The sequence below is a fragment of the Macaca fascicularis genome, chromosome 19 (assembly GCF_037993035.2).
Source record: "Macaca fascicularis isolate 582-1 chromosome 19, T2T-MFA8v1.1".
Taxonomy (NCBI): Eukaryota; Metazoa; Chordata; class Mammalia; order Primates; family Cercopithecidae; genus Macaca; species Macaca fascicularis.
Window position 1 is genome coordinate 60,188,801 of NC_088393.1, and position 27,382 is coordinate 60,216,182.

The following is a 27,382-nucleotide window of genomic DNA, read 5'->3' on the forward strand; positions in this document are numbered from 1 at the left end:
AAAAGCTCCCATGTTGGGCACCAGATGAAGGGGTGGCCTGCCCCTCCACACCTGTGGGTGTTTCTCGTTAGGTGGAACCAGAGACTTGAGAAAAGAAATGAGACTCAGAGACAAAGTATAGAGAAAGAAAAAGTGGGCCCAGGGGACCGGGGCTCAGCTTACAGAGGACCCACGCCGGCACCAGTCTCTGAGTTCCCTTAGTATTTATTGATAATTATCTTTACCATCTTAAAAATAAGGGAGCGGCTGGACAATAGGATCATTGTAGGGAGGAAATCAGCAGTAAGACATTTGAACAAAAATCTCTGTGACATGAATAAGTTTAAAGGAAAATGCTGTGCCTTGAGATGCATATGCAAACATCTCCATAAACCTTTCAGCAGCATTGTTTCGGCCTATCCATGGGGAGAAACCTTGGACAATACCTAGCTTTCCTAGGCAGAGGTCCCTGGACCTTTGGCCGCGTACGTGTCCCTGGGTAGTTGAAATTAAGAGAATGGTGATGACTTTTAACCAGCAAGCTGCCTTCAGGCACTTGTTTAACAAAGACACATCCTGCACAGCCCAAAATCCATTAAACCTTGAGTCACCACAGCGCATGTCTCTTGCAAGGACAAGGTTGGGGGTAGGGTCACAGATTAACAGCATCTCAAATACAGAACAAAATGGAGTCTCTTATGTCTACTTCTTTCTATATAGACACAGTCACAGGCTGATCTCTTTCTTTTCCCCACACGTGAGGCTATGGCACAGGAAGTAGGTGTGTTGATTCTAAGCCCTAAACAGCATTATTTTTGATATTAGGATTCACTTTCAAAGAGACATATTATGCAAGGAAGCAACTCAGAAGAGGAAAGAAAAGAAGTCAGGAATGGCCCTCACTCATGTAAGGTAATATTCTCAGTGGATTCTTCTGTCTCTGTTTCTTCCTGAAATGCCAGGCATTGGAGTTGCCAATCTCTGACTCTGAAGGATCCTGCCTGACTCATTTCATTGCACTTACCCATGGCTTCTTCCAGTTCCTTTCACTTCCACTTAAGATTCCAGTTGCCTATTACCCAGTGACATGAACTTGGGAAGAGGTCCCACTGGGCATGGACCTGCAAGGGGCTCACATCCAGACATGGAAGGAGATGGGATGAGGGCCCTGTGGTGTCAGTACTGTTGGGCAGCAGGGATTGTTCAGGGGCCACATGTGGATGCACTGAGAGTGTTCTGTGGACTAGGATTAGAGAAGCTGCATGTGGAATTCCTTTTTTTTTTTTTTTTTTTTGAGACAGAGTCTCACTCTGTTGCCCAGGCTGGAGTGTGGTTTTGTGATCTCAGCCATATAAATGTATATGTGTACTAATGTATATGAGTGTTAGTATATATAAGTGTGTACATGTGATATGTTTGCATGAGTGCACAGATGAGCAAGCCTGTAGTGTTTTATAAATAGCATGTCATAATTTTATATTATATATATTTTTATCAGTTGAAATATCCATCAGGATATCCAAATTTTTCTACATTATGTTAATGAGGCAATGGCTAAAAGAATCTTATAGTAATGTATTATGGGGATATCTATTATATATATGCACATATGATGAACTTTTAGGCAATTCCATGTTTTTAATCCTTGAAGTTGTTTTGAATTTAGTGAATTAGGTAATTGTCAATTGACTTTTGATGCTGATCTGTTACTTAACTGTTTGGTTCTTTAGGTTTGATTCTCATGCTCAGAGACCTGGGATCTGGTGCTTACTCTGCTGTTTCAGCCCTCACACCTGGGGCAAGCTAGCGTGCATGTGAAAGAGTTGTCTCTTCAGTAAGATAGGAACAGATCATTCTTTCATTGGCTTTTGTTGCTATACCAGTTAGTTCATGTCAATCATTTAGAATAGTGCCTATCACATGGGAAGTGTTCTATTCAGCCATTGCTACTGTTAGCATCACAGTTTTCAGATTTTGGCCATTTTAAAATTTTATTGTATTTTATTTTTTTTGAGACAGGGTCTCACCCTGTCACCCAGGCTGGAGTGCAATGGCACAGTCTCGGCTCACTGCAACCTCTGCCTCCCACGTTCAAGCCATTCTCCTGCCTCAGCCTCCTGAGTAGCTGGGATTAGAGGTGCACAACTCCATGCCCAGCTAATTTTTTGTATTTTTAGTAGAGATGGGGTTTCACCATGTTGACCAGGCTGGTCTTGAACTCCTGAGCTCCTGATCCACCTGCTTCGGCCTCCCAAAGTGCTGGGATTACAGGCGTGAGTCACCACCCACGGCCCAGATTTTGACCATTTTTAAAAACCACTATAGGTCGGATGTGGTAGCTCATGCCTGTAATCCCAGCATTTTTGTAGGCTGAGGTGGGAGGATTGCTTGAGCTTAGGGGTTTGAGACCAGCTTGGACAACCTGATGAGACTCTGTCTCTACAAAACATACAAAAATTAGCTGGGCATAGTGGTGTGAGCCTGTAATCCCAGCTACTCGGGAGGCTGAGGTTAGAGGATTACTTGAGCCTGGGAGGCAGGGGTTTCAGTGAGTCGATATCACACCCTTGCATTCCAGTCTGGGAAACAGAGTAAGATCCTATCTCAAAAAGAGAAAGAGCACTGTAGACATTGTCATCTCTGAAGACACACTTGTATCTCAGGTAGATACTAAATATCACTAGATGTGTCAAAAATAATACCTCACATTTCTTTTTCTTTTCTTTTTCTTTTTTTTTTTTTTTTTTTTTGAGATGGAGTCTCGCTCTGTTGCGGAAGCTGGAGTACAGTGGTGCAATCTCGGCTCACTGCGAGCTCCATCTCCTGGATTCACGCCATTCTCCTGCCTCAGCCTCCTGAGTAGCTGAGACTATAGGCGCCCCCCACCACGCCTGCCTAATTTTTTGTATTTAGTAGAGATGGGGTTGCACCGTGTGGCCAGGATGGTCTTGATCTCCTGACCTCATGATCCACCCGCCTCTGTCTCCCAAAGTGCTGAGATTACAGGCGTGAGCCACCGCGCCCGGCAATAATACCTAACATTTCTGTAGAGATAACCCTGGTTTAATTTTTTGTTTGTATTACTTGTATTATCCACAAAATGAAACATGTACTCTGATTTAAAGAACGTCACCACTTTTTTTTTTTTTTTTTTGAGACAGAGTCTCGCTTAGTCGCCCAGGCTGGAGTGCAATGGCGCGATCTCGGCTCACTGCAAGCTCCGCCTCCCGGGTTCACGCCATTCTCCTGCCTCAGCCTCCCGAGTAGCTGGGACTACAGGCGCCCGCTGCCTCGCCCGGCTAATTTTTTGCATTTTTAGTAGAGACGCGGTTTCACCGTGTTAGCCAGGATGGTCTCGATCTCCTGACCTCGTGATCCGCCCGCCTCGGCCTCCCAAAGTGCTGGGATTACAGGCGTGAGCCACCGCGCCCGGCCAGAACGTCACCACTTCTTATGGAAAAGTGTAATAAAACACAATCACAGACACATAACTAACTCAAGAATATGTTAATGTGGATTTGTCACAATGCTCACTTCAATGCAGTCAATCCTTCCAACTATCTTCTCATTCTCTTTGAAGATAAGTACTCTCTCCATATCCTGTTTTTGAAATGTGGATTTCCTTTTAGGGACAATTGTTATTCAGGGATGTGGCCATAGAATTCTCTCAGGAGGAGTGGAAATGCCTGAACCCTGGGCAGAAAGCTTTATACAGGGATGTGATGTTAGAGAACTACAGGAACCTGATCTCCCTAGGTGAGGATAATGTTCCTCCAGAAGCCTGGATCTGCTCTGGTATATCTTTTTGCATTTTCTCTTGTCTGTCTCTTGGGAGCCCCTGCATTGCTTGACTGAGATTGAAACCTGTTGACTGAGAAATGAAAAGCATTATCCTTTCTGGACTTGAAATGTCCCCTTACACCAGCCTGATCAACATGGTGAAACCCCATCCCTACTAAAAATACAAAGATTAGTCAGGCATGGTGGTACATGCCTGTAGTCCCAGCCACTCGGGAGGCTGAAGCAGAAGAATTGCTTGAACCTGGGAGGCAGGGGCTGCAGTGAGCTGAGATCATGCCACTGCACTCAAGCCTGGGCGACAGAGTGAGACTCTGTCTCAAAAAAAAAAAAAAAAAAGTCCCCTTTCTTCAGATATTCTGCTTCCTTCATGATTCGTCATTGGTGGCACCACTGCTGAAGTAAGCATGAAACCTTATGACAGACTTAATAATTATTCAGTTCCCTGTTTTATACCCCTGTGCTTTTGATTCAGTAGTTCTTGAAAGGGGGCTTGATGTCTACATGTTACAATGTTCCTTCAGCATTCAGAAGGTGGCAGTCAGTGGATGAATTTGTGAAATATTCTTGATTAATTTGTAATAGGCTCTCTCTTACCTAAATATAGGGCTTGGACTTCGGAGATGCCACAGCACACATTTATTCTTTCTTTTTATAAATAGGAATCTGTCTTCCTGACCTGAGTGTTATCTCCATTTTGGAGCAAAAGAGAGATCCCTGGACTCTGCAGAGTGATGTGAAAGTAGCAAACAATCCAAATGGCAGGGAGTACATCAAAGGTGTGAAAACAGGTGAGAATTCGGGTGGGCAGAGTGGAGGCCCCATAATTTTTGTTTTTTGAGACAGGGTCTCACTTTGTCGTCTATGCTAGAGTGCAGTGGCAATCATAGCTCACAGCAGCCTTAAACTCCTGGACTTAGGGATGATCCTTCTGGCTGGTCTTCCAAAATGTTGGGATTACAGGCTTGAGCCACTATACTCTGCAAAGCCACACTATTACATAGCGTTTGGGAAACTCTGCAAGTGGGAGAATTCTGTGGGAAAACCAAAGTTGAAATCCTTTGAGTTGTGAACGACAATTGTCTTTTTTTTTTTTTTTTTTTTTTTTTTGAGACGGAGTCTTGCTTGGTCGCCCAGGCTGGAGTGCAGTGGTGCGATCTCAGCTCACTGCAAGCTCCGCCTCCCGGGTTCACGCCATTCTCCTGCCTCAGCCTCCCGAGTAGCTGGGACTACAGGCGCCCGCCACCACGCCAGGCTAGTTTTTTGTATTTTTTAGTAGAGACGGGGTTTCACCGGGTTAGCCAGGATGGTCTCGATCTCCTGACCTCGTGATCCACCTGTCTCGGCCTCCCAAAGTGCTGGGATTACAGGCTTGAGCCACTGCGCCTAGCCTGTTCTCTTGTTTTTAATGATTTCCCATGTTTGGTATCCTCATTCTTTTCACGTATTATTTTTCTCATTTTATTTAATTTTCTGTCTCTGTTATCTTTTATTTTTGTATCTGGAGTTTTATTTATTTATATATTTATTTGTTATTCTTTAAGCCATATTTTCTCATCTTTTCATAGGCCTTTATAGTAGTTTTTGGTTTAGGTTTGGGAAAACAACCACTTTTTTCAGTTATTTTTTATAATGTGCTGTGGGAGACCTTACTTCTTGTAAGGGTATATGAACACTCGATTCTTTTCTGGGCTATATCTTTCCTGACTTTGTGAAAGTAGTATTACAAATGTCTACACTGCTGCTCTTAAATATCTTATTTTCCTTAAGAGACTTATCCCTGCTTTTTCACAGAAGCTGTTAGTTTCTCTTTTATTTGTCTGCTTATAATCTCTCTCAAGCTCTCCCATAGTTCCCCTGACTCCTGCAGATTCCAGATGCTCCAGTACATCACCTCACTCCCTTGTGTTTTCTGCAGTACCAACATGTTATACAAAGTATGCTGATACTGGCCGGGCACGGTGGCTCATGCCTGTAATCCCAGCACTTTGGGAGGCTGAGGCAGGTGGATCACGAGTCAGGAGTTTGAGACCAGCCTGACCAACATAGTGAAACCCCGTCTCTACTAAAATACATAAAGTTAGCCAGGCGTGGTGGCAGCCACCTGTAATCCCAGCTACTCGGGAGGGAGAATTGCTTAAACCCAGGAGGCAGAGGTTGTAGTGAGCTAAGATCACACCATTGCACTCTGGCCTGGGTGACAGTGTGAGACTCCATCTCAATAAAAGCAAAGTATGCTGATACTTTCAATGTCTGAGTCAAGTGATCCAGAATCTTGTTTTCTGTCAGACTTTAAACATGCCAGAATCATGGATTAAGTTCCAATGTTTTCTTGCTTTTCTAGAGAAGAGTTCTAAATTGGGAAGCAATGCAGGAAATAAGCCACTTAAAAATCAACATGGATTAACTCTTCAGTTACATCTGGCTGAATGGCAGCCACTTCAAGCTGTAAGGAATATTTATGGATGTAAGCATGTTGAAAAATCTATCAGTGACAATTCTTCAGTTTTACCAGTTCAAATAAGTTTTTCCAATGTCAAAACCCATATTTGTAATAACTACAAAAATGATTTTGTTTTTTCTACAATACTCCCACAAGAACAGAAAATACACATTAGGGGAAAACCTTATGGATGTAAAGAGCATGGCAAAGTCTTCAGAGCATCTTCAAGCCTTATTAACCATCAAGTAATCCATATTGCAGATGTACCTTACAAACAAAGTGACTGTGGCGAGATCTTTAGTAGCAATTCAAACCTTGCACAACATCGAGGAATCCATACTGGAGAGAAGCCTTACAAATGTAATCAATGTGGCAAGGTCTTCAATCAGAATTCATACCTTGCACAACATCAGAAAATTCATACTGGAGAGAAACCTTACAATTGCAATGAATGTGACAAAGTCTTTAGTCACCATGCCTACCTTGCACAACATAGGAAAATTAATACTGGAGAGAAGCCTTACAAATGTAGTGAATGTGGCAGAGCATTTAATGTGTGTTCCAGTCTTACTGCTCCTCTTTTAATCCAGACTGGAGAGAAACCTTATGATTGTAAGGAACGTGGCAAGGTCTTCAGTCACAAGTCTTCCCCAACCATTCATCGGACAATTCATACTACACAGAGACCATACAAATGTAAGGAATGTGGCAAGGGCTTTAGTCGAATTGCATTCCTTGTAAGGCATTGGAAAGTTCATACTGGAGAGAAACCTTACAAATGTAATGAGTGTGGCAAGGTCTTTATTGGCAATTCACGCCTTGCACGACATAGGAAAATTCATACTGGGGAGAAGCCTTGCAAATGTAATAAATGTGGCAAAGCATTTAGACAGTATTCAGATCTCACTGCCCATTTTCTAATCCATACTGGAGAGAAACCTTATGAATGTATAGAGTGTGGCAAGGTCTTCGGGCACAAGTCTTCCCTAACTTATCACTCTAGAATTCATACTGGAGAGAAGCCTTGCAAATGTAACGAATGTGGCAAGGTCTTCCGTCAGAATTCACACCTTGCACGACATAGAAAAATTCATACTGGAGAGAAGCTTTACAAATGTAATGAATGTGGCAAGGTCTTCAGTCAGAATTCACACCTTACACAACATAGGAATATTCATACTGGAGAGAAGGCTTACAGTTGTAATGAATGTGGCAAGGTCTTCAGTAGGAATTCACACCTTTCACGACATAGGAAAATTCATACTGGAGAGAAGCTTTATAAATGAAATGAATGTAGCAAGGTCTTCAGTCAGAATTCACACCTTGCACAGCATAGGAATATTCATACTGGAAAGAAGACATACAGTTGTAATGAGTGTGTTAAGGTCTTTAGTAAAAACTGAATCCTGGTACAACATTGGAGAATTCATACCAGAGAGAAGCCTTAAAAATTTAGTGAAGCTGGGGGCCGGGCGCGGTGGCTCAAGCCTGTAATCCCAGCACTTTGGGAGGCCGAGACGGGCGGATCACAAGGTCAGGAGATCGAGACCATCCTGGCTAACACGGCGAAACCCCGTCTCTACTAAAAACACAAAAAATTAGCCGGGCGAGGTGGCGGCGCCTGTGGTCCCAGCTACTCGGGAGGCTGAGGCAGGAGAATGGCGGGAACCCGGGAGGCGGAGCTTGCAGTGAGCTGAGATCTGGCCACTGCACTCCAGCCTGGGCGACAAAGCGAGACTCCGTCTCAAAAAAAAAAAAAAAAAAAAAAAAAAAAAAAAAAAAAAAAAAAATTTAGTGAAGCTGGCAGGGCACAGTGGCTTACACCTGTATGCCCATTACTTTGGGAGTCCAAGGTTGGTGGATGATGGGGTCAGGAGATCAAGACCATCCTTGCTAACATGGTGAAACCCTGTCTCTACTAAAAATCAAAAAAAAAAAAAAAAAAAATTAGCTGGCTATGGTGGCAGGTGCCTGTAGTCCCAGCAACTTGGGAGGCTGAGGCAGGAGAATGGCACGAACCTGGGAGGTCGAGCCTGCAGTGAGCCGAGTGAGCCACTGTACTCCAGCCTAGGCAACAGAGTGAAACTCCGTCTCAAAAAGAGAGAGAAAAAAAAATTTAGTGAAGCTGTCAGGCGTGGTGGCTCATGCCTTTAATCCCAGTACTTTGGGAGGCTGGGCCGGATCACCTGAGGTCGGAAGTTCGAGACCAGCCTGACCAACATGGAGAAATCCTTTCCCTACTAAAAATACAAAATTAGTTGGCTGAAGTGGCAGGCACCTGTGATTCCAGCTACTTGGGAGGCTGAGGCAGAATTGCTTGAACCCAGGAGGCCGAGGTTGTGGTGAGCCAAGATCGCACCATTGCACTCCAGCCTGGGCAAGAGGAGCAAAAAAAAAAAAAAAAATTGGTGAAGCCTTACAAAAGTAATAAATATGGCAAAGAATTTCTTACGAAATCAGGCGTCTCTATCCATCTGTTAATCCATACTAGAAGGAAACCTTACAAATGTAAAGAATACATGAAGGTCTCCAGGCTTATGTTTCCCCTGACCTCTCATCAAGAGAATTCACACTGGTGATCGACTGTAAACATGTAACAAGTGTAGCAAGGTCTTCACTTAAAATATACACCTTGTAAACTATCTTAGAATCCATACTGGAGAGAAACCTTACAAATGAATGTGACATCTTCAAATAAAATGCCCACCTGGCACAACATTGGAAAATTCATACTGCAGAGATAACTTTTAAATGTAATGAATGTGACAAGGTCAAAGTCACAATTCACTCCTTGTACATCAAAGAATTCATACTGGAGGCTGGGTGCAGTTGCTCATGCCTGTAATCCCTTTGGGAGGCCAAGGCAGATGGATCAGTTGAGGTCAGGAGTTTGAGACCAGTCTGACCGACATGTTGAAACCCCATCACTACTAAAAACAAAAAAATTAGTCAGGTGTGGTGGTGGGTGCCTGTAATCCCAGCTACTCAGGAGGCTGAGGCAGGAGAATCACATAAACCCGGGAGACGGAGGTTGCAGTGAGCCAAGAATGTGCTACTACACTCCAGCCTGTGTGACAGTGTGATTCCATCCCCCCCCCCCCAAAAAAAGAATTCATACTGGAAGGAAGCATTACAAATGTAATGAATATGGCAGAGTATTTAGAGGGTGTTCAGGTCTTACTGTTTATCTTGTAATTCATAGTGGAGAGAAGTCTTTTTTTTTTTTTTCTTTTTTTAAGAAACAGAGTCTCGCCGGGCGCGGTGGCTCAAGCCTGTAATCCCAGCACTTTGGGAGGCCGAGACGGGCGGATCACGAGGTCAGGAGTTCGAGACCATCCTGGCTAACACGGTGAAACCCCCGTCTCTACTAAAAAATACAAAAAACTAGCCGGGCGAGGTGGCGGGCGCCTGTAGTCCCGGCTACTGGGGAGGCTGAGGCAGGAGAATGGCGTGAACCCGGGAGGCGGAGCTTACAGTGAGCTGAGATCCGGCCACTGCACTCCAGCCTGGGCGACACAGCGAGACTCCGTCTCAAAAAAAAAAAGAAACAGAGTCTCGCTCTGATGTTCAGCCTGGAGTGCAGTGGTGCAATGTCAGCTAACTGCAACCTCCACCTCCTGGGTTCAAGCGATTCTCCTGCCTCTACCTCCCAAGTAGCTAGGACTACAAACACATGATGCCATCATGCCTGGCTACTTTTTTGTATTTTTAGTAGAGACAGGTTTTCACCATGTTAGCCAGGCTGGTTTCAGACCCACCTGGGTAACATAAGGACAACTCCACCTCTACAAATAAAAAAATTTGCCAGGTGTGTTGGTACATGTCTGTGTTCCCAACTATTTGGGAGACTGAGGCAGAAGGATCATTTAAGCCTGGGAGGTTGAGGCTGCCGTGAGTCATGTTTGCAGTGCTGAACTCCAGTCTGGGTGACAGAGTGAGACCCTATCTAGAAAAACAAAGAAACAAATCAGCGAACAAACAATGTGAAAGGTCATCAGTCACAAGTATTCCTTAACCAATCACCATAGAATTCATACTGCAGAGAAGCCTTACAAATTCAGTGAATGTGGCAAAGCATTTAGATAATGTTCAGGCCTTATTGCCCATCTTGTAATCCATACTGCAGACAAACCTTTGAATGTGGCAATGTCTCCAATTGAAATTCACACCTTGCAAATCACCACATAATGGAGAGAAACCTTACTAATGCAAATCACCACATAATGGAGAGAAACCTTACTAATGCAAATCACTACATAATAGAGAGAAACCTTACAAATGCAATGTACACGGTAAGATGTTTTAGTCACCATTCACACCTTGGACAGCATCAGATAATTTATTCATGAAAGAGTCCTTACAAACTGTGTATGGAAATCTCATCATGAGCTCTGGCATTAATGAACATCAGAGATTCCATACCAAGGAGAAATCATATAAATGTAATGTATGTGACCCAGGCTTTCCTGAGGCCTTCCAAATCACTAGAAATCAAAATACACTTCTTGGATAAAACCACACAGATGGATTGTGTATACTGAGGATATCCAAGGACCATTACTGGAGAACATGATAGAATTTAATTATTATCTTTTTTCCTATAAGTGTTGGGAACAGGCCCCCAAATCTGGCCAGAAACAGGCTCCAAAACTGGCCATAAACAAAATCTGTAGTGCTGTGATATGTTCTTGATGGTCATGACGCCCACCCTGAAGGTTGTTTGTTTACCAGAATGAGGGCAAAGAATACGTGGCCCATCCAGGGCAGAAAGCTGCTTAAGGTTTCCCTGAACCACAAATAATAGCATGTGCCATCTGTGCCTTAAGGACATGTTCCTGCTGCAGATAACCAGAGCCCATCCCTTTGGCCCATCCCTTTGTTTCCCATAAGGAATGCTTTTATGTAATCTATAATCTATAATGCTTATCACTGGCTTGCTATCAATAAATATGTGGGTAAAACTCTGTTCGTGGTTCTCAGTTCTGAAGGCTGTCAGCCCCCTGATTTCCCACTCCACACTCTATATTTCTGTGTGAGTGTCTTTAAGTCCTTTAGCACCGCTGGGTTAGGGTCTCCACCACTGAGCTGGTCTCAGCACAAAGCTACTTGGGATCTTGATATGTGCCTCCTTCTACAAGCCTTTCACTGTGGTCTCTGGGAAAGAATCAATTGAAAGAATCAATAGGATGACAGGGCTTATTTCACTAGCTGGAGATAATTTCTATTCAGTTTCCTGGAAGAACAACACTGCCTTTTTATATTAAATGTTGTCTGATTTAGACAGCAGGGACATGGGTAGAGAATAACATAAAATGATGACTGCATGAAGCAGTCAGGCTTATTGCCTTCCGCCCACCCTTTTCTTGACAAGGGTGTAGTGCTTCTGTGCTCTAATAGCCATAAAATAGAGCATGCCATTAAAGGCATGACATTTTTATGGGAAGAGAATAATTGTTGTTCGGTACTGATTACATGGTAGAAATCATGCAGGGGAAGGGGTGATTACCTCCTCAATTGAATAGCAATAGTTCCTGTTTAGCAAAGATGGAAAACAGTAGTCTTATTTTTGAAGTGGAAGAGAAAACATGCATTTTCTCTTAAGTCTGAGCACACAGAATGGGAATGTTATTAATTTTCGATAACCTGATGACAGTGTGCTTAGGTGATTATCTTTATGGGATGAATTTCCCATGTGTTCTTTGAGCTTCTTATGTTTGGATGTCTAGGTCTCTAGCAAGGCTGGGAAAGCTTTCCTTAATTATTACCCTAAATATGTTTTCTAAACTTTTAGATTTCTCATCTTCCTCAGAAATGCCGGTTATTCTTAGGTTTCATTGTTTAACATAATCCCAGACTTCTTCAAGGCTTTGTTCATATTTTCCTATTTTTTCTTTGTCTTTGTTGGATTGCGTTAATTCAAAAACTTTGTCTTACTTTGGGAGGCTGAGATGGGCAGACCACAAGGTCAGGAGTTCAAGACCAGTCTGGCCAATATGGTGAAACCCCATCTCTACTAAAAATACAAAAATTAGCTGGGTGTGGTAGTGAGTGCCTGTAGTCCCAGCTACTCCGGGGGCTGAGGCAGAAGAATTTGCTTGAACCTGGGAGGTGGAGGTTGCAGTGAGCCAAGATCTCGCCACTGTACTCCAGCCTGGGTGATGGAGTGAGACTCCATCTCAAAACAAACAAAAATGCCTTGTATTTGAGCTCTGAAATTCTTTCTTCTGCTTGTTTGATTCTTTTGCTGAGACTTTCCAGAGTGTGTTGCATTTCTGTAAGCACATCCATTGTTTCCTGAAGTTTTGATTGTTTTTTATTTGTGCTATCTATTTAACTGAAATTTCTCTCCTCATTTATAGTATCATTTATTTCTCTAGTGCCTCCTTGATTAGCTTAATAACTGACCTGATTTCAGGTAAATCAGGGATTTCTTCTTGGTTTGTATCCAATGCTGGTGAGCTAGTATGATTTTTTTGGAGGATGTTAAAAAATCTTGTTTTGTTATATTACCAGAGTTGGCTTTGGTTCCTTCTCATTTGCTTAGGCTGTGTCAGAGGGCACGTCTAGGGCTTAAGGCTGTTGTTCAGATTGTCACACGGAGTGTTCCCTTGATGTAGTACTCTTCCCCCTTTTCCTAGGGATGTGGCTTCCTGAGAGCCGAGCTGTAGTGATTGTTATCTCCCATCTGGATGATCTAGCCAGCAGCAGATCTACCAGGCTGCAGGCTGGTACTGGGAGTTGTCTGCACAGAGTCCTGTGATGTGAACTGTCTGTGGGTCTCTCAGCTGTGGACACCAGGACCTGCTCCAGTGTAGGTGGCAGGGGGGTGAAATGGACTCTGTGAGGGTCCTGAGTTTTGGTTGTTTAATGTACTAATTTTGTTCTGGTTGGCCTTCTGCTAGGCCTCCTTCTTTTTAAAGGATGAACAGTATTTCATTGTCTATATATACTTTTTTATCCATTTGTTCGTGATGAAAATGTAAGTTGATCCCATATCTTGGCTATTGAGAACAGTGCTGCAGTAAACATGCGTGTGCAGATTTCTATTTATTCTCATTGCCTCTCTCTCTCAATCGTGCACTTGCTCATGCTTGCTCTCACTCTCTCTCTATTTCTCTCTTTCCAGCAGTGGGATTGTTGGATCATGTGGTAGTTCTGTTTGTAGTTTATTGAGGAAACTCCATACTATTTTCCATGACGGCTATACTAATTTGCATTCCCACCAACCAGTGTGCTAGCATTTTCTTCCTTTGCATATTCACCAGCATTTGTTATTTTTTGTATTTTTGATGATGTCCATTCTAATGAGGTGAAGTTATATTTCACTGTGGTTTTCATTTGCATTTACTTGATAATTAGTGATGTTGAGCATTTTTTCACAGGCTTGTGGGTCGTTTGTATGTCTCCCTTTGAGAAATGTCTTTTCAGGTAATTGCTCCGTTTTTCAATTGGCTTTATTTTTTATTTATTTATTTTTTTTGAGACGGAGTCTTGCTCTGTAGCCCAGGCTGGAGTGCAGTGGCCAGATCTCAGCTCACTGCAAGCTCCGCCTCCCGGGTTTACGCCATTCTCCTGCCTCAGCCTCCGGAGTAGCTGGGACTACAGGCGCCCGCCACCTCGCCCGGCTAGTTTTTTGTATTTTTTAGTAGAGACGGGGTTTCACCGTGTTAGCCAGGATGGTCTCGATCTCCTGACCTCGTGATCCGCCCGTCTCGGCCTCCCAAAGTGCTGGGATTACAGGCTTGAGCCACCGCGCCCGGCCTCAATTGGCTTTAAAAATTTATTTGTGGCCAGATGCGGTGGGTCACACGTATAATCCCAGCACTTTGGGAGGCCGAAGCAGGTGGATCACGAGGTCAGGAGTTGAAGCCCAGCCTGGCCAAGGTGGTGAAACTCTGTCTCTACTAAAAATACAAAAATTAGCCAGGCGTGGTGGTGCACCCCTGTAATACCAGCTACTTGGCAGGCTGAGGCATGAGAATAACTTGAACCCGGGAGGGGGTAGGTTGCAGTGAGCCAAGATCATGCCACTGCACTCCAGCCTGGGTTACAGAGTGAGAGTCTGTCTCAAAAAAAAAAAAAAAAAAAAAAAAAAAAAAAAATTGCTATTGAGGTGTTTGAGTTTCTTATATATTCCGTTTATTAATCCCTTGTCAAAAGGATAGATTGTAAATATTTTCTCCAATTCTGTCACTTGTCTCTTCACTATCTTGACTGTTTCCTGTGCTGTGCAGAATCTTTTTAGTTTGACATAATCCATTTTGTCTATTTTTGCCCTTGTTGCCTGTGTTTTTGCGGTCTTACCTAAGACATCTTTGCCCCGATCAATGCCCTGAAGAGTTTTCCTATTGTTTCTTATAGTTTTATAATTTCAGATCTTCCATTTATGTCAAATCCATTCTGATTTTATTTTTGTGTATGGTGAGAAATAGGGGTCTAGTTTTATTTTTCTGCATATGGATATCCAGTTTTCCAGCACAATTTTTTGAAGAGACTGTCGTTTTTCCCAATGCATGTTCTTTGTCAAAAATCAGCTGGCTGCAAAGATGTGGGTTTATTTCTTTGTTCTCTGTTCTGTTCAGTTAGTCTATGTGTCTATTTTTATCCGAGTAACAAGCTGTTTTGGATACCATTACTTTCTAGTATATTTTGAAGTCAGGTAGTGTAATATCCCTCAGGTTGGTTCATTTTGCTCAAAACTGCTTTGGCTTTTTTGGATCTTCTGTAGTTCCCTATGAATTTTAGGATTTTTTGTTGTTGTTTTTTGAGACGTGGTCTCTCTCTATTGCCAGGGTTGGAGTGCCATAGCGCGATTTCAGCTCACTGCAATCTCTACCTCCCAGGCTCAAGCGATTCACCTACCTCAGTCTCCTGAGTAGCTAGGACCACGGGTGCGCACCACTGCACCTGGTTAATTTTTGTATTTTTTGTAGGGTTGGGTTTTGCATTGCTGCCCAGGCTGGTCTCAAATTCCCAAGCCAGGCGATCCACCCATCTTGGCGTCCCAAAGTGCTGGAATTACGGGCATAAGCTACCGCACCCAGCCATAGAATTCTTTTTTTTCTATTTCTGTGAATAATGTCTTTGGATATTTTGAAAGAGAATGTATTGAAGCTGTACATTGCGTTTGGTAGTGTGATCATATACACAATATTAATTTTTCCCACCCATCAAGATGAGATGTCTTTACTTTTTGTGTAACCTTTCCACTTCTTTCATCACTGTTTATAATTTTCTACCCAGAGATTTTTCACTTCTGGCCTGGGACGCGCGCGTCTTCAGGGTGGAAGCCTGGCACACGTCCAGAGGTGCCGAGGAGCCAACCAGCCCAAACTTTGGGGGAAATGAGTCCCTCTGCCCTTGCCCCGTGCTCTGCTAGCATTTCCTTCCCTCTCTACTTTGCTTGGTGATGCAAAACGCGTGAGGCTCACGGCAAGGGGCCGGGGCCGCAGGGCTCTCCGGGCCAGGCCCACCCCTCATCCACGCAGTACAGCACTGGACGCCCCGGCGGCTGTCCTAAGCAGAGGCTGCTGTGGAGCTAAGACCCGCCCTTTCACCCAGCACGGGGGCCCAGTCCTTGGAGGAGGGCAACATACAGCTCCGCTTTGCCTGGCTCTCGGGCATGCGCGCTATGACCTGTACAGTGCCTATGGTTACACAATATCACCTATGGAGAAGGCTCTTGTGAAAATGGACATTCAGATAGTACTTTCTTCTCGGTATTATGGAAGAGTAGCTCCACGGTCTGGCTTGGCTGCAAAACACGTTGTAGATGTAGGAGCTGGTGTCACAGATGAAGATTATAGAGGAAATATTGGTGTTGTAGTCTTTAATTTTGGCAAAGAAAAGTTTGAAGTCAAATAACGTGATCGAATTGCACAGCTCATTTGTGAACGGATGTTCTATCCAGAAATAGAAGAAGTTCAAGCTTTGGATGACACCAAAAGGGGTTCAGGAGGTTTTGGTTCTACTGGAAAGAATTAAAATTTATGCCAAGAACAGAAAACGAGAAGTCATACCTTTTTCTTAAAAACAAGGAGTTTTTGCTTAAAGTGTTTTGGTGTTTTGCACTTCTGTAAAGTACTAGCTTTACCTTCTAAAAGTACTGCATTTTTTTTTTATGATCAAGGAAAAGATCATAAAAAATATTTCTTTGTGTTTGGATCACAAAGAAACTTTCTTTTTCTGCAATAGTTGTATGTAAATCTACTTTGTAGTGAGCTGATGTAAACAGTGTCTCCTAAAAATCAAATGTAAATCAGTTACAGATTTTTTAAAAATCCTGCATTATTTAATTCAAGAAATGACACCCCTTCAGCAACTTAAAAAAAAAACAAAAAGTGTGTTTTTGGTTTTTTTGTGTGTTTTTGGTTTCTGTTTTTTTGTTTTGTTTTGTTTGGAGACGGAATTTCACTCTTGTTGCCCAGGCTGGAGGGCAATGGCCCGATCTCTGCTCTCCACAACCTCCAACTCCCAGGTTCAAGCCATTCTCCTGCCTCAGCCTCCTGAGTAACTGGGATTACAGGCATGTGCCACAAAGCCCAGCTAATTTTGTATTTTTAGAAGACACAGGATTTCTCCATGTTGGTCAGGCTGGTCTCGAACTCCCAACCTCAGGTGATCTGCTCGACTTGGCCTCGCAAAGTGCCGGGATTACAGGTGTGAGCCACTGCCCAGCTGTGTGTGTAATTTTTAAGAGAGACGGACTCGCTCTGTTGCCCAGGCTAGTCTTGAACATTTAGCCTCAAGAGATCCTCCCATCTCAGCCTCCCAAAGTGCTAGGATTGGAATGAGACCACCACTTTTCCTGTTGTCCTTCCCAGCTTCTCTGCCACATCCCCTTTTCCCTAGTTTGTAAGACAGGAGAAAAGGGAGAAAGCAGAAAGTTGGAAAGAAACAGAAGTAAGATAAATAGCTAGATGACCTTGGTGCCACCACCTGGCCCTGGTGGTTAAAATAATACTAATGTTAACCCCTGACCAAAACTACTTGTGTTATCTGTAAATTTCAGACATATGAGAAAGCACTGTAAAACTTTTTGTTCTGTTCGCTGATGTATGTAGCCCCCAGTCACATTCCTCACGCTTACTTGATCTATCACGACCCTTTCAAGTGGACCCCTTAGAGTTGTAAGCCCTTAAAAGGGCTAGGAATATCTTTTTCGGGGAGCTCAGCTCTTAAGATGCGAGTCTGCTGACGCTCCCAGCCGAATAAAAACCTCTTCCATTTTTAATCCAGTGTCTGAGGAGTTTTGTCTGTGACTCGTCCTGCTACAGGATTAGAACCATGAGCCAACACACCCAGCCAAAAAGCATCTTTTCTATTTACATTCAGAGTGCATGTAAATTTGAAATTCACTCTACATATAGAAATTATTGACATGATGTCAATAAAGTTTATCTCAGAGGTGTTTGAGGTTAATTCATCTGAAGTTTGGAATAGAGTAACAGGCATAAGGGAGAGCTATTTATATCTATTGTTTAAAAGTTTAAGAGTCATTTATATCTATCATCTAAAAGTTTTAGCTTTCCATTTTAAAAGCAACAGTTGGGGACCTAACTTATCCCTGGCCTTAGCCGTCCATGCCCAAGGCATTGTCCCTGGGAAATTCTCAGGAGCTGAGCACAGGGTTGATCCTCACACTCCAGAATGTAGGGAGAATAGAAAAGGAGAGGATTTCTACTGTTCTGTGGGAGCCAGCATCAATTTGCATGTTCCACCCACGCAGGGCTTTGCATTTCACATTCTAGTTCGCATCCCTGTCCCAGAAAATTCCAGGGCTTTTACATTAAAATACTAAAATTAACTTTAATTGCAGGAGCTATCTTAGGTCCAATCACTGTCCCTACTTTGACCCTCTCATAGCGATCCCAGTTCCCAGACCGCTTGGCTGCTGGTCACCGATATGGTCTTTGCTCAAAAACCTGGAAAACAGGCGCGCCCAGAGAGGAAGAAGGAAGCGCAGACCCCGCCGCTCACCGCTCCACCTCGCCCCATCCTCACTTCTCCCGTGCCTGGCCCAGCCCTGGCTTCCGCTGCGCACCGTTTCCTGCAAACCCGGAAGTGAATCGTGGGGAGTGAACTCGCAAGCCCAGTTTCCTGAAGACCCGGAAGTCGCTCGCTTGGGGTGACAGTCTTACAGCATTGGCTGAGTTTCTCTTTCTTTAGATTAGATCCGCTTCCAGCGCTTCTGTACTCAGTGTTGGTGGAGGGGTTCCTACGGACCTTAAAGTCCTCCCGCCTTTCCCTCCACCCTAGGTAAATTAATATGTCGCCAAGAAATTCAGAGGTTAAATCGCCCGGACGCTGCTGGTCCTGCCCCTGGGTTCTCTGCCTTCAGGCCACGTAGACGCTTTTTGTCCCGTTTACCTGCTTACCCTTTACTGACCACTTCTTTGGTCCCGCGTCAGGTAAAAGCTCTCACCCACGAGGTGGATTCATGTCCTCTGGGTCCTCCAAGTCTCGCCCTTCTGGTCCCTTGGAGCTCAGCCCCGCAGTCCGAATGCATCAGCGCCGTGTCCTCTGCCCGGCCCGGGGTTTTGGAAACCCCATCCCTCTCCTAATCCACCCCAACCCTTGTCCTCCTTGGGCTGGGCCCTTCTGTTCCCCAGGTTTCCCCTTCACAGTCACCGCATTCCTTACCCCGTTTTGAGGGAGTTGACGGGGCCTGACTTTTGACAGTGTTTTTTCGTTCCAAATTGTACCCGCTGGAAAATGTGCTCGTCCAGAGGAAAAACGCTTTATTTAGTCTTTCCTCCTCTGAAACTCAACACGATAGTAAACACTGAACCCAGAATACTTCACCTGTGGTCACCGAATGTGTGGGGATTTCTCCCCACTAACAAGCAGTTCTCTATCAGACACCAACTCCGTGTCCCATAGTTTACCTCATTTCTGACAGCTCTACCTGGAGTAAGCATCAGATCCCACAGATTAAAGGCTCAGTCCGCAAGACTTCTCCACTTCAGATGTCAATTACAAGTCCCAGGTTGGAACCCGAACTTCTAAGCTACTGGGTATAAATTGAGGATTCCCATGACCCAATCTTCAGTATTTATTAATTTGCCAGGGAGCTCACAGAACTCAGAAACGTTTTACATGGATTTACTCATTTGTTTTAAAGGATATTACAAAGGTTGCAGATAAACAGCCAGATGGAATAGCAGTTCTAGAAAATTAATTGAATGCAGGAGGGGATTTGGGAACCATGATGTTTGTCTGGTCAGTCAGAAGTAGAGGTGACAACTACTACTTATGTACAGCTTCTAAGGTGAAGGGTAGTCTTATGGGACTGAACTTTTCACCTATGGGATCTGACACTATCTCCTTGTAGATAGTGTAAGAAATGAGCTAAATTTTAGGATTCTCAGGTGGAAGTCTGCAAGGAACTTGTCAGTGTAGGGAAAACCACACCTTTTCTTGACCAGAAGTAAAGTATTCTGTGTTGAGCATGAGAGCAATAAAAACAGTTTGTTGTTTCCTGTCTCGATGATGGGAAGATATTTGTAACAAGTTCACCCACCTATCTCAAGCCCCGTGCTTTCTACTCAGTATTGACCGGAAAGGATCTGTTCCTGCTCTTTAATTTTCTTGATGTCATCTTCATCTCTTACCATTTTTCTGTGCCGGTATGTCCTGACTCACTGTTTTCTGAATGTGGGAGTGACCCATGGCTTAGTTCTCCAACCATTTTTTTGAGACGGAGTTTCGCTCTTGTTGTCCAGGCTTGAGTGCAATGACGTGATCTCAGCTCATGGCAACCTCCACCTCCCAGGTTCAAACGATTCTTCTGCCTCAATCTCCCGAGTAGCTGGGATTACAGGCATGTGCTACCACACCTGGTTACTTTTGTATATTTAGTAGAGATGGATTCTCCATGTTGGTCACACTGGTCTCAAACTCCTGACCTCATGATCCACCCACCTCGGCCTCCCAAAGTGCTGGGATTATGGGCTTGAGCCACCACGCCCAGCCACTGCCTTTCTTTATCATTTCATCTCATGGCTTTAAACTCCACCTTTATGTCTCCATCCCTTGTAGACTTCTCTCCTAATTTCTAGAATTCTGTGTCCAGTTGTCTCAACTCTCTGCTGGGACATCCAACAGGCATCTCCGTATTTACGTGTCCACTAGTGACGTCCTGAATTCTCCCATGTACACCCCCCTGCAGTCTTGCCTATCTCAGATAAGAGTGACCCCATACTTCTGGGAGCTTAAGTGAACATATTGGTATATATTTAAAGTCTAGGAGACAGTTCCTTTTTGAAAGTGTTTTAACGAATAATATAAAGAAAAAATTACATGATTGCTTAAAATGGGTGAGAAACTAGCATTTCCAAAATTCTTTTGAGGTGAGGGAGAAAAATGTTAAAAGGCCTCTGCCCTATCTGATCTGCACCCCCAGGACCTCTCTGATCTCATCTCCTCCCTGTGTCAGCTTGCTCCCTCTGCTCCAGACACACAGGCCTCTTTCCTTTTCCTGGAGCTGAGGTTGCTCCTGTCTCAGGGCCTTCACCTGGGCTGTCCCTCTGCCTAGGACTCTCTAGCCCCTCAGTTGCAGGTGACAAACATCATCCCTTTCCTAGGTCTGTGTTCTGATGTCACCTTCTCAGTGGAGGTTATGTGACCCTTCCCTATCTCACCCTCACCAACTCTGGCCCGTATTGCCTGCCTTGGATGTTTCTTTCTGCTCCTTTTCTGTCCACTGTCTGGATCCTGGTGACAACAAGGACCCAAGAGGAGAGCAGAGCCACAAGGTGGGGGTTGTTCTGGGCTTGCTCCCTCTGAGTTTAACTCAACCCTGGCTTCACATTAGAATGCTGAGACATTTTGCAAATATATCTCTTGTGCCTCCTTTCCAGAGATTCCCATGCATATAGGTTCGAGTGCAGTGTCCCACATGATTCTAATCTGTATTCATCATTGAACATCAGGGTGCTGTGTCTTCCAGCCTGTGATCCACAGAGAGGGGAAAGGCTGTGCTCCGCATGGGGTTTGGTCAGGGCCATATCTGTGCCCTGAAGGGGAGCTCAGTCCAGTCCAGCACCCTACTGCTGCATTGTGTATGTGGGCTTCTCTAGGAGGGTAGTAAGCTTTGAAGAACTCAAAAACTCACTTGTTCTTCCTGTAGGACTTTCTTGTCTGCATCATCCCTGGTGCTGTGGGCAGCAGAGGCCCATCTTTCCACAGGGCGGGGTCTCTCCTGTGTGTGTGGTTGTGGCACAGGGAGCAGGTGTGTTGATTTTTAGCAATAAACAGCATATTTTGAACACTCCAGCTTAACTTCCTTTTTAAAAATTTTTTTTTTCTTTCAGGATTAGCTTCTAAAGCCTCTTTCATCTCTCCTAAGGAAGAAGCCTAGAAGAGGAGGAAGAGGAAAGAAAAGGAATCAGGAACGGCTCTTACTCAGGTATGGTGATATTCTCAGTGGACTGTTCCGTGTCTCTTTCCTTTTTGAAATGCCACAGGTGGTGTTATCATATATATCGGTTTCCATTGATGGTTCCTGGCTCATAACCTCCATAGCCCTTGTTACAGTCTTTTGTTATAATGTTGGGTGTGTTAAGCCTGGTGGTAAGCCCAGTGGGGGCATGGAAACTCTGCACCCCTCAGGGGACATGGAAGCCCTGCACCCCTTCCTCCATACCTTACCACAAGTGCCTCTTCATCTGTATCCTTTGCAGTATCCTTTATAATAAACTGGTAAAGGTAAGTAAGTGCTTCCCTGAGTTCTGTGAGCCAATCTAGCATGTTAATTGAACCCAAAAAGGGGGTCATGGGAACCCCAATTTGAAGCTGGGTGGTCATAAGTTCTGAAGGCCTGGACTTGTGACTGGTGTGTGTGGAGGCAGTCTTGGAGACTGAGCCATCAACCCATGTGATCTGACACTGTGTCCAGGGAGACAATGTTGAAAGTAAATTGGAAGATACCCAGCTAGTGTCTGCTGCTTGGTGTGTGGGTAAATAACCCACATACATTTAGTCACAGAGGTCTTCTGTGTTGATGATTGTTGTGGTATGAGAGTAGAGGAAAAACACGATTTGAGGAGAGCTTTTCCCTGTACACACCGGGCATTGGAGATGTCAGTCTTCTCTGAGTCTGAAGCATCCTGCCTGTCATGTTTGCTCACGCTCACCCATGTCTTCCCTCAGTCCCTCTCATGTCACTTAAATTCCATCTCACAGTGACCGGTGATATGGAATTTGTGAAGAGGCTCCATTGGGAAGGGCTTATACCCAGTCATGGACGGAGACAGGGTGTGGGCCCCATGGTGTCTCTGCTATTGGGCAGCAGGGATTGAGGGGTTGTTTAAGGACCAGGTGTGGATGCACTGCCAGCTCTCTGTAGACTGGATTATAGAAGCTGCACATGGAAGTCTTAATGTGCACAAATGCATGATAAAATTTGGAAGAAGAGATTAGGAAGAGGAAATCTTTTCTGCCTGATTTTATACTCCATTTGTAATAAATATTTAACAACAAGAGATTCTTTAAACCATTCTAAGTACATCCATTCCATGGAGACTGTGTTATTCCTACAGAGACTCTTGTGAGACAGATGTTTCAGGTGAAAATGGTAAGACTTGAGTAATACTTCTTCTAGGATGGGGCATTTCCTATTTTCTTAGCTCTTGCAAGGTTCTCCTGTTATCCCCAACTGCAAGGGTACCTCTCTCACCAAGAACATGTTAGATTTTCCCCCTTATTTTAAAAAAACTTGCTACTATATTTATATATATATTTTGAAAATCTGGGGAAAATGACAACCCTCTATATTTTCATTTTTTCAATTTATTGTCAGTCTACATAGGTTTTATTGTTTTGGGGACATGTATATATAAAATGAATTTTCATACCTTGCTCAATTTTCTTTCCATGTATTTTAGTATCTGTTTTAATTCCTGTGGTTTTTATTCTTTACATATGCCCTGATGTCTTTTATTTTAGGTTATACATTTTTTAAGTGTAAGACAAATCTTTCCTTTATACCTTCTGAGTTTTGTTGTGCCTTTGTTTGTTTCATCTTGATTTGGAAGGCCTTGCATGATTATTAAGTACTAAGTTTCATTTAGGAATAAAGTTTTGTTGTTTAAAATTTTGTTTACATCTGTGTTTAATTTGAATTTTTGTGTATATCATAAGTATTTTATTTGATTCATTATAAAATTACAGATGTTTGTTATAAAAGGTTCTTACATATTTGGCAAACCCCTCCATTTTGTTTTTCTTTTCAAAATCATGTTGGTTCTCTTTTGACAGGACACAGTCATTAAAAACTCATATACTTCTTTTGTATTTGAATGGCTGTGGATTCCTAGTCAGAGAGGTCTTTGTGTCACCACATCTGCTAATAAGAATTGGGTTTTCTGATCCATGTTCCTGTCTTTGTTATGTCTGTTAGTAAAGTTTATTTGCCTGTTTATAGTTCAGTAATGTTAAGTACATTCATATTACTGTGCAACATATCTAGGAATTTTTCATCTTGCAAAACTGAAACTGTATACCCAGAATACAGTACATCCCTTCTGACCTCACTATAGCCTCTGTCAACTCATCTTTCTATGTCATGTTTATATGCATTCGACTACTTTAGTATCCCATGTGAATGGAATCACACAGTATTTGTCCTTTTGTGACTGTCTTATTTTCCCTAGTGTAATGTGCTTAAGGTTCATCCATGTTATAGCATATGACAGGATTTTCTCCTTTTATAAAGCTGAACAATATTCCATTGCATGTGTATACCACATTTTCTTTATCCATTCATCTGTAGATAGACATGTTAGTTTTTCCGTCTTCTTAGCTCTTGAATATAATGCTGTGATGAGCAGGGATTTGCAAATATCTCTTTGAGGGCCTGCTTTCAAGTCTTTAATGTGTGTATATATATATACACACACATATATATACACACACACACACATATATACACACATATATGTGTGTATGATCCAGCTACCATATGATCCGGCAGTCTCACTTCTGGGTGTGTGTATATATGTGTGTGTGTATATATATATGTTTTTTATTTTATTTTATTTTTTTGAGATAGAGTCTTACTCTGTCGCCAGGCTGGAGTGCAGTGGTGCGATCTTGGCTCACTGCAACCTCTGCCTCCCAGGTTCAAGTGATTCTCCTGCCTATTGATAATGGCCATCCTAATGGGTGTGAGGTGATACCTCATTGTAATGTTGATTTGCATTTGTCTTATGATTGGTGGTGATGAGCATCTTATCATGTGCTTGTTGGCCATATTGTCATCTTCTTTGGAATAATGTCTATTCAGTTCCTTTGCCCATTCATTAATTGGGCTATTTATTTTTGGTGTTGAGTTGTAGAAGTTACTTGATAATCTATTAATGCCTACCAGATATATGATTTGCAACTTTTCTCCCATTCCATAGGTTTGCCTTTTCTTTCTTTTGATTGATTCCTTTGAAGTGCAAAAGCTTTTAAGTTGGATGTAGATCTGTTAGTTTTTTGCTTTTCTTGCATGTGCTTTTGGTATTATATCCAAGAAATCTTTTCCAAAACCAATGTCATGAGGTTTCCTTCTATTCCTAGTTTGTTAAGTGTATTAATCCAGAAATGCTGTTGAATTTTTCCTAATGCTCTTTTTACATCAATTGAGATGATGGCATGGTTTTTGTCCTGAATTATATTAATAGTAGTGGTATAGTTTTTGTTGGGGACCAGCCTCAACACCACCCCTTTTTTCTTTTTTAAAACCACCATTGCTATCATGGCTTGTTCGTGTTGTCTGGTCTCTCTCCAGAGGTGTCTTCCCTGTCTGCAGACTGAAAGCAAACAGCATAAACAGATACACATTAAAGCAAAATTTGCAGTAGTTGATGCTACAGTGGTCTTAACCTATTTAAGAGGATTTACGTTTGAAAGTCCATCAGCAGCTCCAGCTAGGATGTCAGTACCAGGCAGTAGAGTTAAATGAGCCTGAGATGCTTCAAAAACCTGTTCATTTAATTTGGCTATATCCAATGTTAAATTTCCATCCCTTTCTTCCAGATGATGTCAAACTTTTTCCCAATGATGTTCTGTAGCATTATATGAATGGGGAGTTATGCAGAAATTAGAAGTATTTCCAATCACATTACATTTGCAGTCGATGCTCTAAGCTCATTATACAATCTCCCATCCATATAACAGTCTGTCTAAGATCATTTATTTGATTTGCCAATTTTTGATGTATTTGAGTCTGAGAATTCCATAATTTAAAGGAATTATTTTGCCAATTATTTATATATTCTGCAGTTTGAACAGAGGAATGTAAAGCAATTCCAGCAACTGCAGCGGTAGCTGTGACTGCAGTGAGGCTCATAATGACTGCTATAATGGTAAAATAAATCTTTTTGTTGTGGTAAACACCCCCTTAACATTTCTGTGATGATATGAATGGAAGGAGAGGCTTCCCAAGGTCTATTGAGGGAAACCGGTATCCAAGTTCCTTTTCTAGCCCTTACCAGCAACACAGATGTTTTCACACCAAACAGGGAATCAATACAGGTGAAAAGGTGACAGTTTTGACAATTAATAGTTTGAGAATTGGGTCAAATATGAATATTTCCAACCATCAACATAAAAGGAGGCTTGACACACCTCTGAATGGGTACTGTTAGGTTGGAAGAAAACTGATACACAAATTGAAGTCTCACCTTTTCCCTCAAAATAATATTTTCCTTCCCAAACCCTAATATGAGATCGGGCCATCATTAACTTCCATAATTCAGGGTGTCCAGGGCCTATTATTGGATTAATTATTTTTGGATGTGGGCCGGCCATATCAAAATTGGTCAAAATTATGGGAAAATGAACATGCTTTTCAGTGTAAGTAGTGTCATCTCTTTGATAGTATAGATCCTGTTTTAGTTTTGTCTTGCATCTATCATTCTGATTGGTACAATTAACTGCAAAGGTCCCCTTAGGGGACCAATCAATGATGATTCCATAGGAATTATTTTGCAGTAGCACACCGTGGTCAGCCATGCAATCTTTCCAAATCAGCATTTCTAAATCCTTTGACCATTGTTGAGATTGTTGGCACCTCTTTTCTGGTCTTAAACTGTTCCAGTTGGACTGAAGTCTGTGAATGAACCAGGCTCCATCCAGAAAATAAATTATAGGATACTGGTCTTTGATTATGACCCGGAGTCTTAACTAGCTAATATTGTTGGTAGCCTTTTAGGCAACCGATAGCTGGCCCTATGCAAAGAGGGGGGACTGATAACCCACGGACACATTTATCAACATTCCTTCCTCCTCTGGGTGAGAGTGCCCATGAGTATCTGTAGGCTCAGGCATCCAAACACTATTATTAACATAAACCTCAACCAGGGATTCCAACCAAGTGACAGACCTAGTTAAAGGTGGGAATGGGACATATTCCCAATAGATACAATTTTGGTCTGCTGTAGCCGTAGGGAGACTTACCGCCACAACAATTACTGCAATCATAGCCACCATGAGCTTACTAGAGTTTAGTGGTTTTTCAGGTTTTCCTCTGCAAGTTGGGTCAGCTTCTTGATCTGTCCCAAGTTGTTGGGCTTGCTTGACGGGTTTTGTTGGTCTTCATCTGGTCAGCTGAAATGTTCATTCAAGCCATCAGTGTGCTGGGGGGTCAAGATCTTGATTCCAAAATCCTTTCCTTTGGAATTTTGCTCATGGTAGAGTTTAAGATGTTTTGTAGGTACCCAAACTGGAAGCTGGTTTTCTCCTGGGGAAATACAAGCAAACCCTCTTTCCCAGGTCTTTGTTTTAAAGTCCTTCCACCACACAGATTTTCCTTCATGAACATTTATCTTGTGTCCTGTTAAATGCCGCTCAGCTACTATAGTAACCTGATCCCGGGAGATGTTCAAAAAGTTAAGGTAACAAGAGTCAATTATAATTGCACATGAGGGGTGGAATCTTCCCTATTTCCCCCTATTTTCTGTTTATGTAATTGAATTTTTAAGGTTCGATTGGCTCACTCAACAATCGCTTGCCCTTGAGAATTTTAGGGGATACTTGTACTGTGTTTAATGCTCCATTGTTTGAAAAATGTTTGGAAAGATTTACTACAGTAACCTGTCCATTGTCTGATTTTTTTTGTTTTTGTTTTTGTTTTGTTTTGTTTTTTTTGAGACAGAGTCTCGCTTTGTCGCCCAG

At 42.9% G+C, this 27,382-nt stretch overlaps 1 protein-coding gene and 1 pseudogene across 6 annotated transcripts in view; both read left to right on the forward strand.

The window, feature by feature from the left end:
• The window catches only part of LOC102143881 (uncharacterized), a 107,275-nt gene that overhangs the window by 11,552 nt on the left and 68,341 nt on the right, over positions 1-27,382 (forward strand). For 2 of the 6 annotated variants that reach the window (XM_065535844.2, XM_074024478.1), the window contains 4 exons: positions 805-891; positions 3,609-3,774; positions 4,440-4,568; positions 6,122-11,184. In XM_065535844.2, the coding sequence (XP_065391916.1) occupies positions 829-891; positions 3,609-3,774; positions 4,440-4,568; positions 6,122-7,506 (1,743 nt within the window). In that variant the 5' untranslated portion in view covers positions 805-828 and the 3' untranslated portion in view covers positions 7,507-11,184. Of the gene's footprint in view, positions 1-804; positions 892-3,608; positions 3,775-4,439; positions 4,569-6,121; positions 11,185-21,534; positions 21,630-27,382 lie in introns of those variants that run through there. The other 4 variants (XR_012427928.1, XM_074024479.1, XM_074024480.1 and 1 more) reach the window with 4 other exon arrangements.
• LOC123570184 (deoxyuridine 5'-triphosphate nucleotidohydrolase pseudogene) lies at positions 15,423-17,453 on the forward strand (annotated as a pseudogene).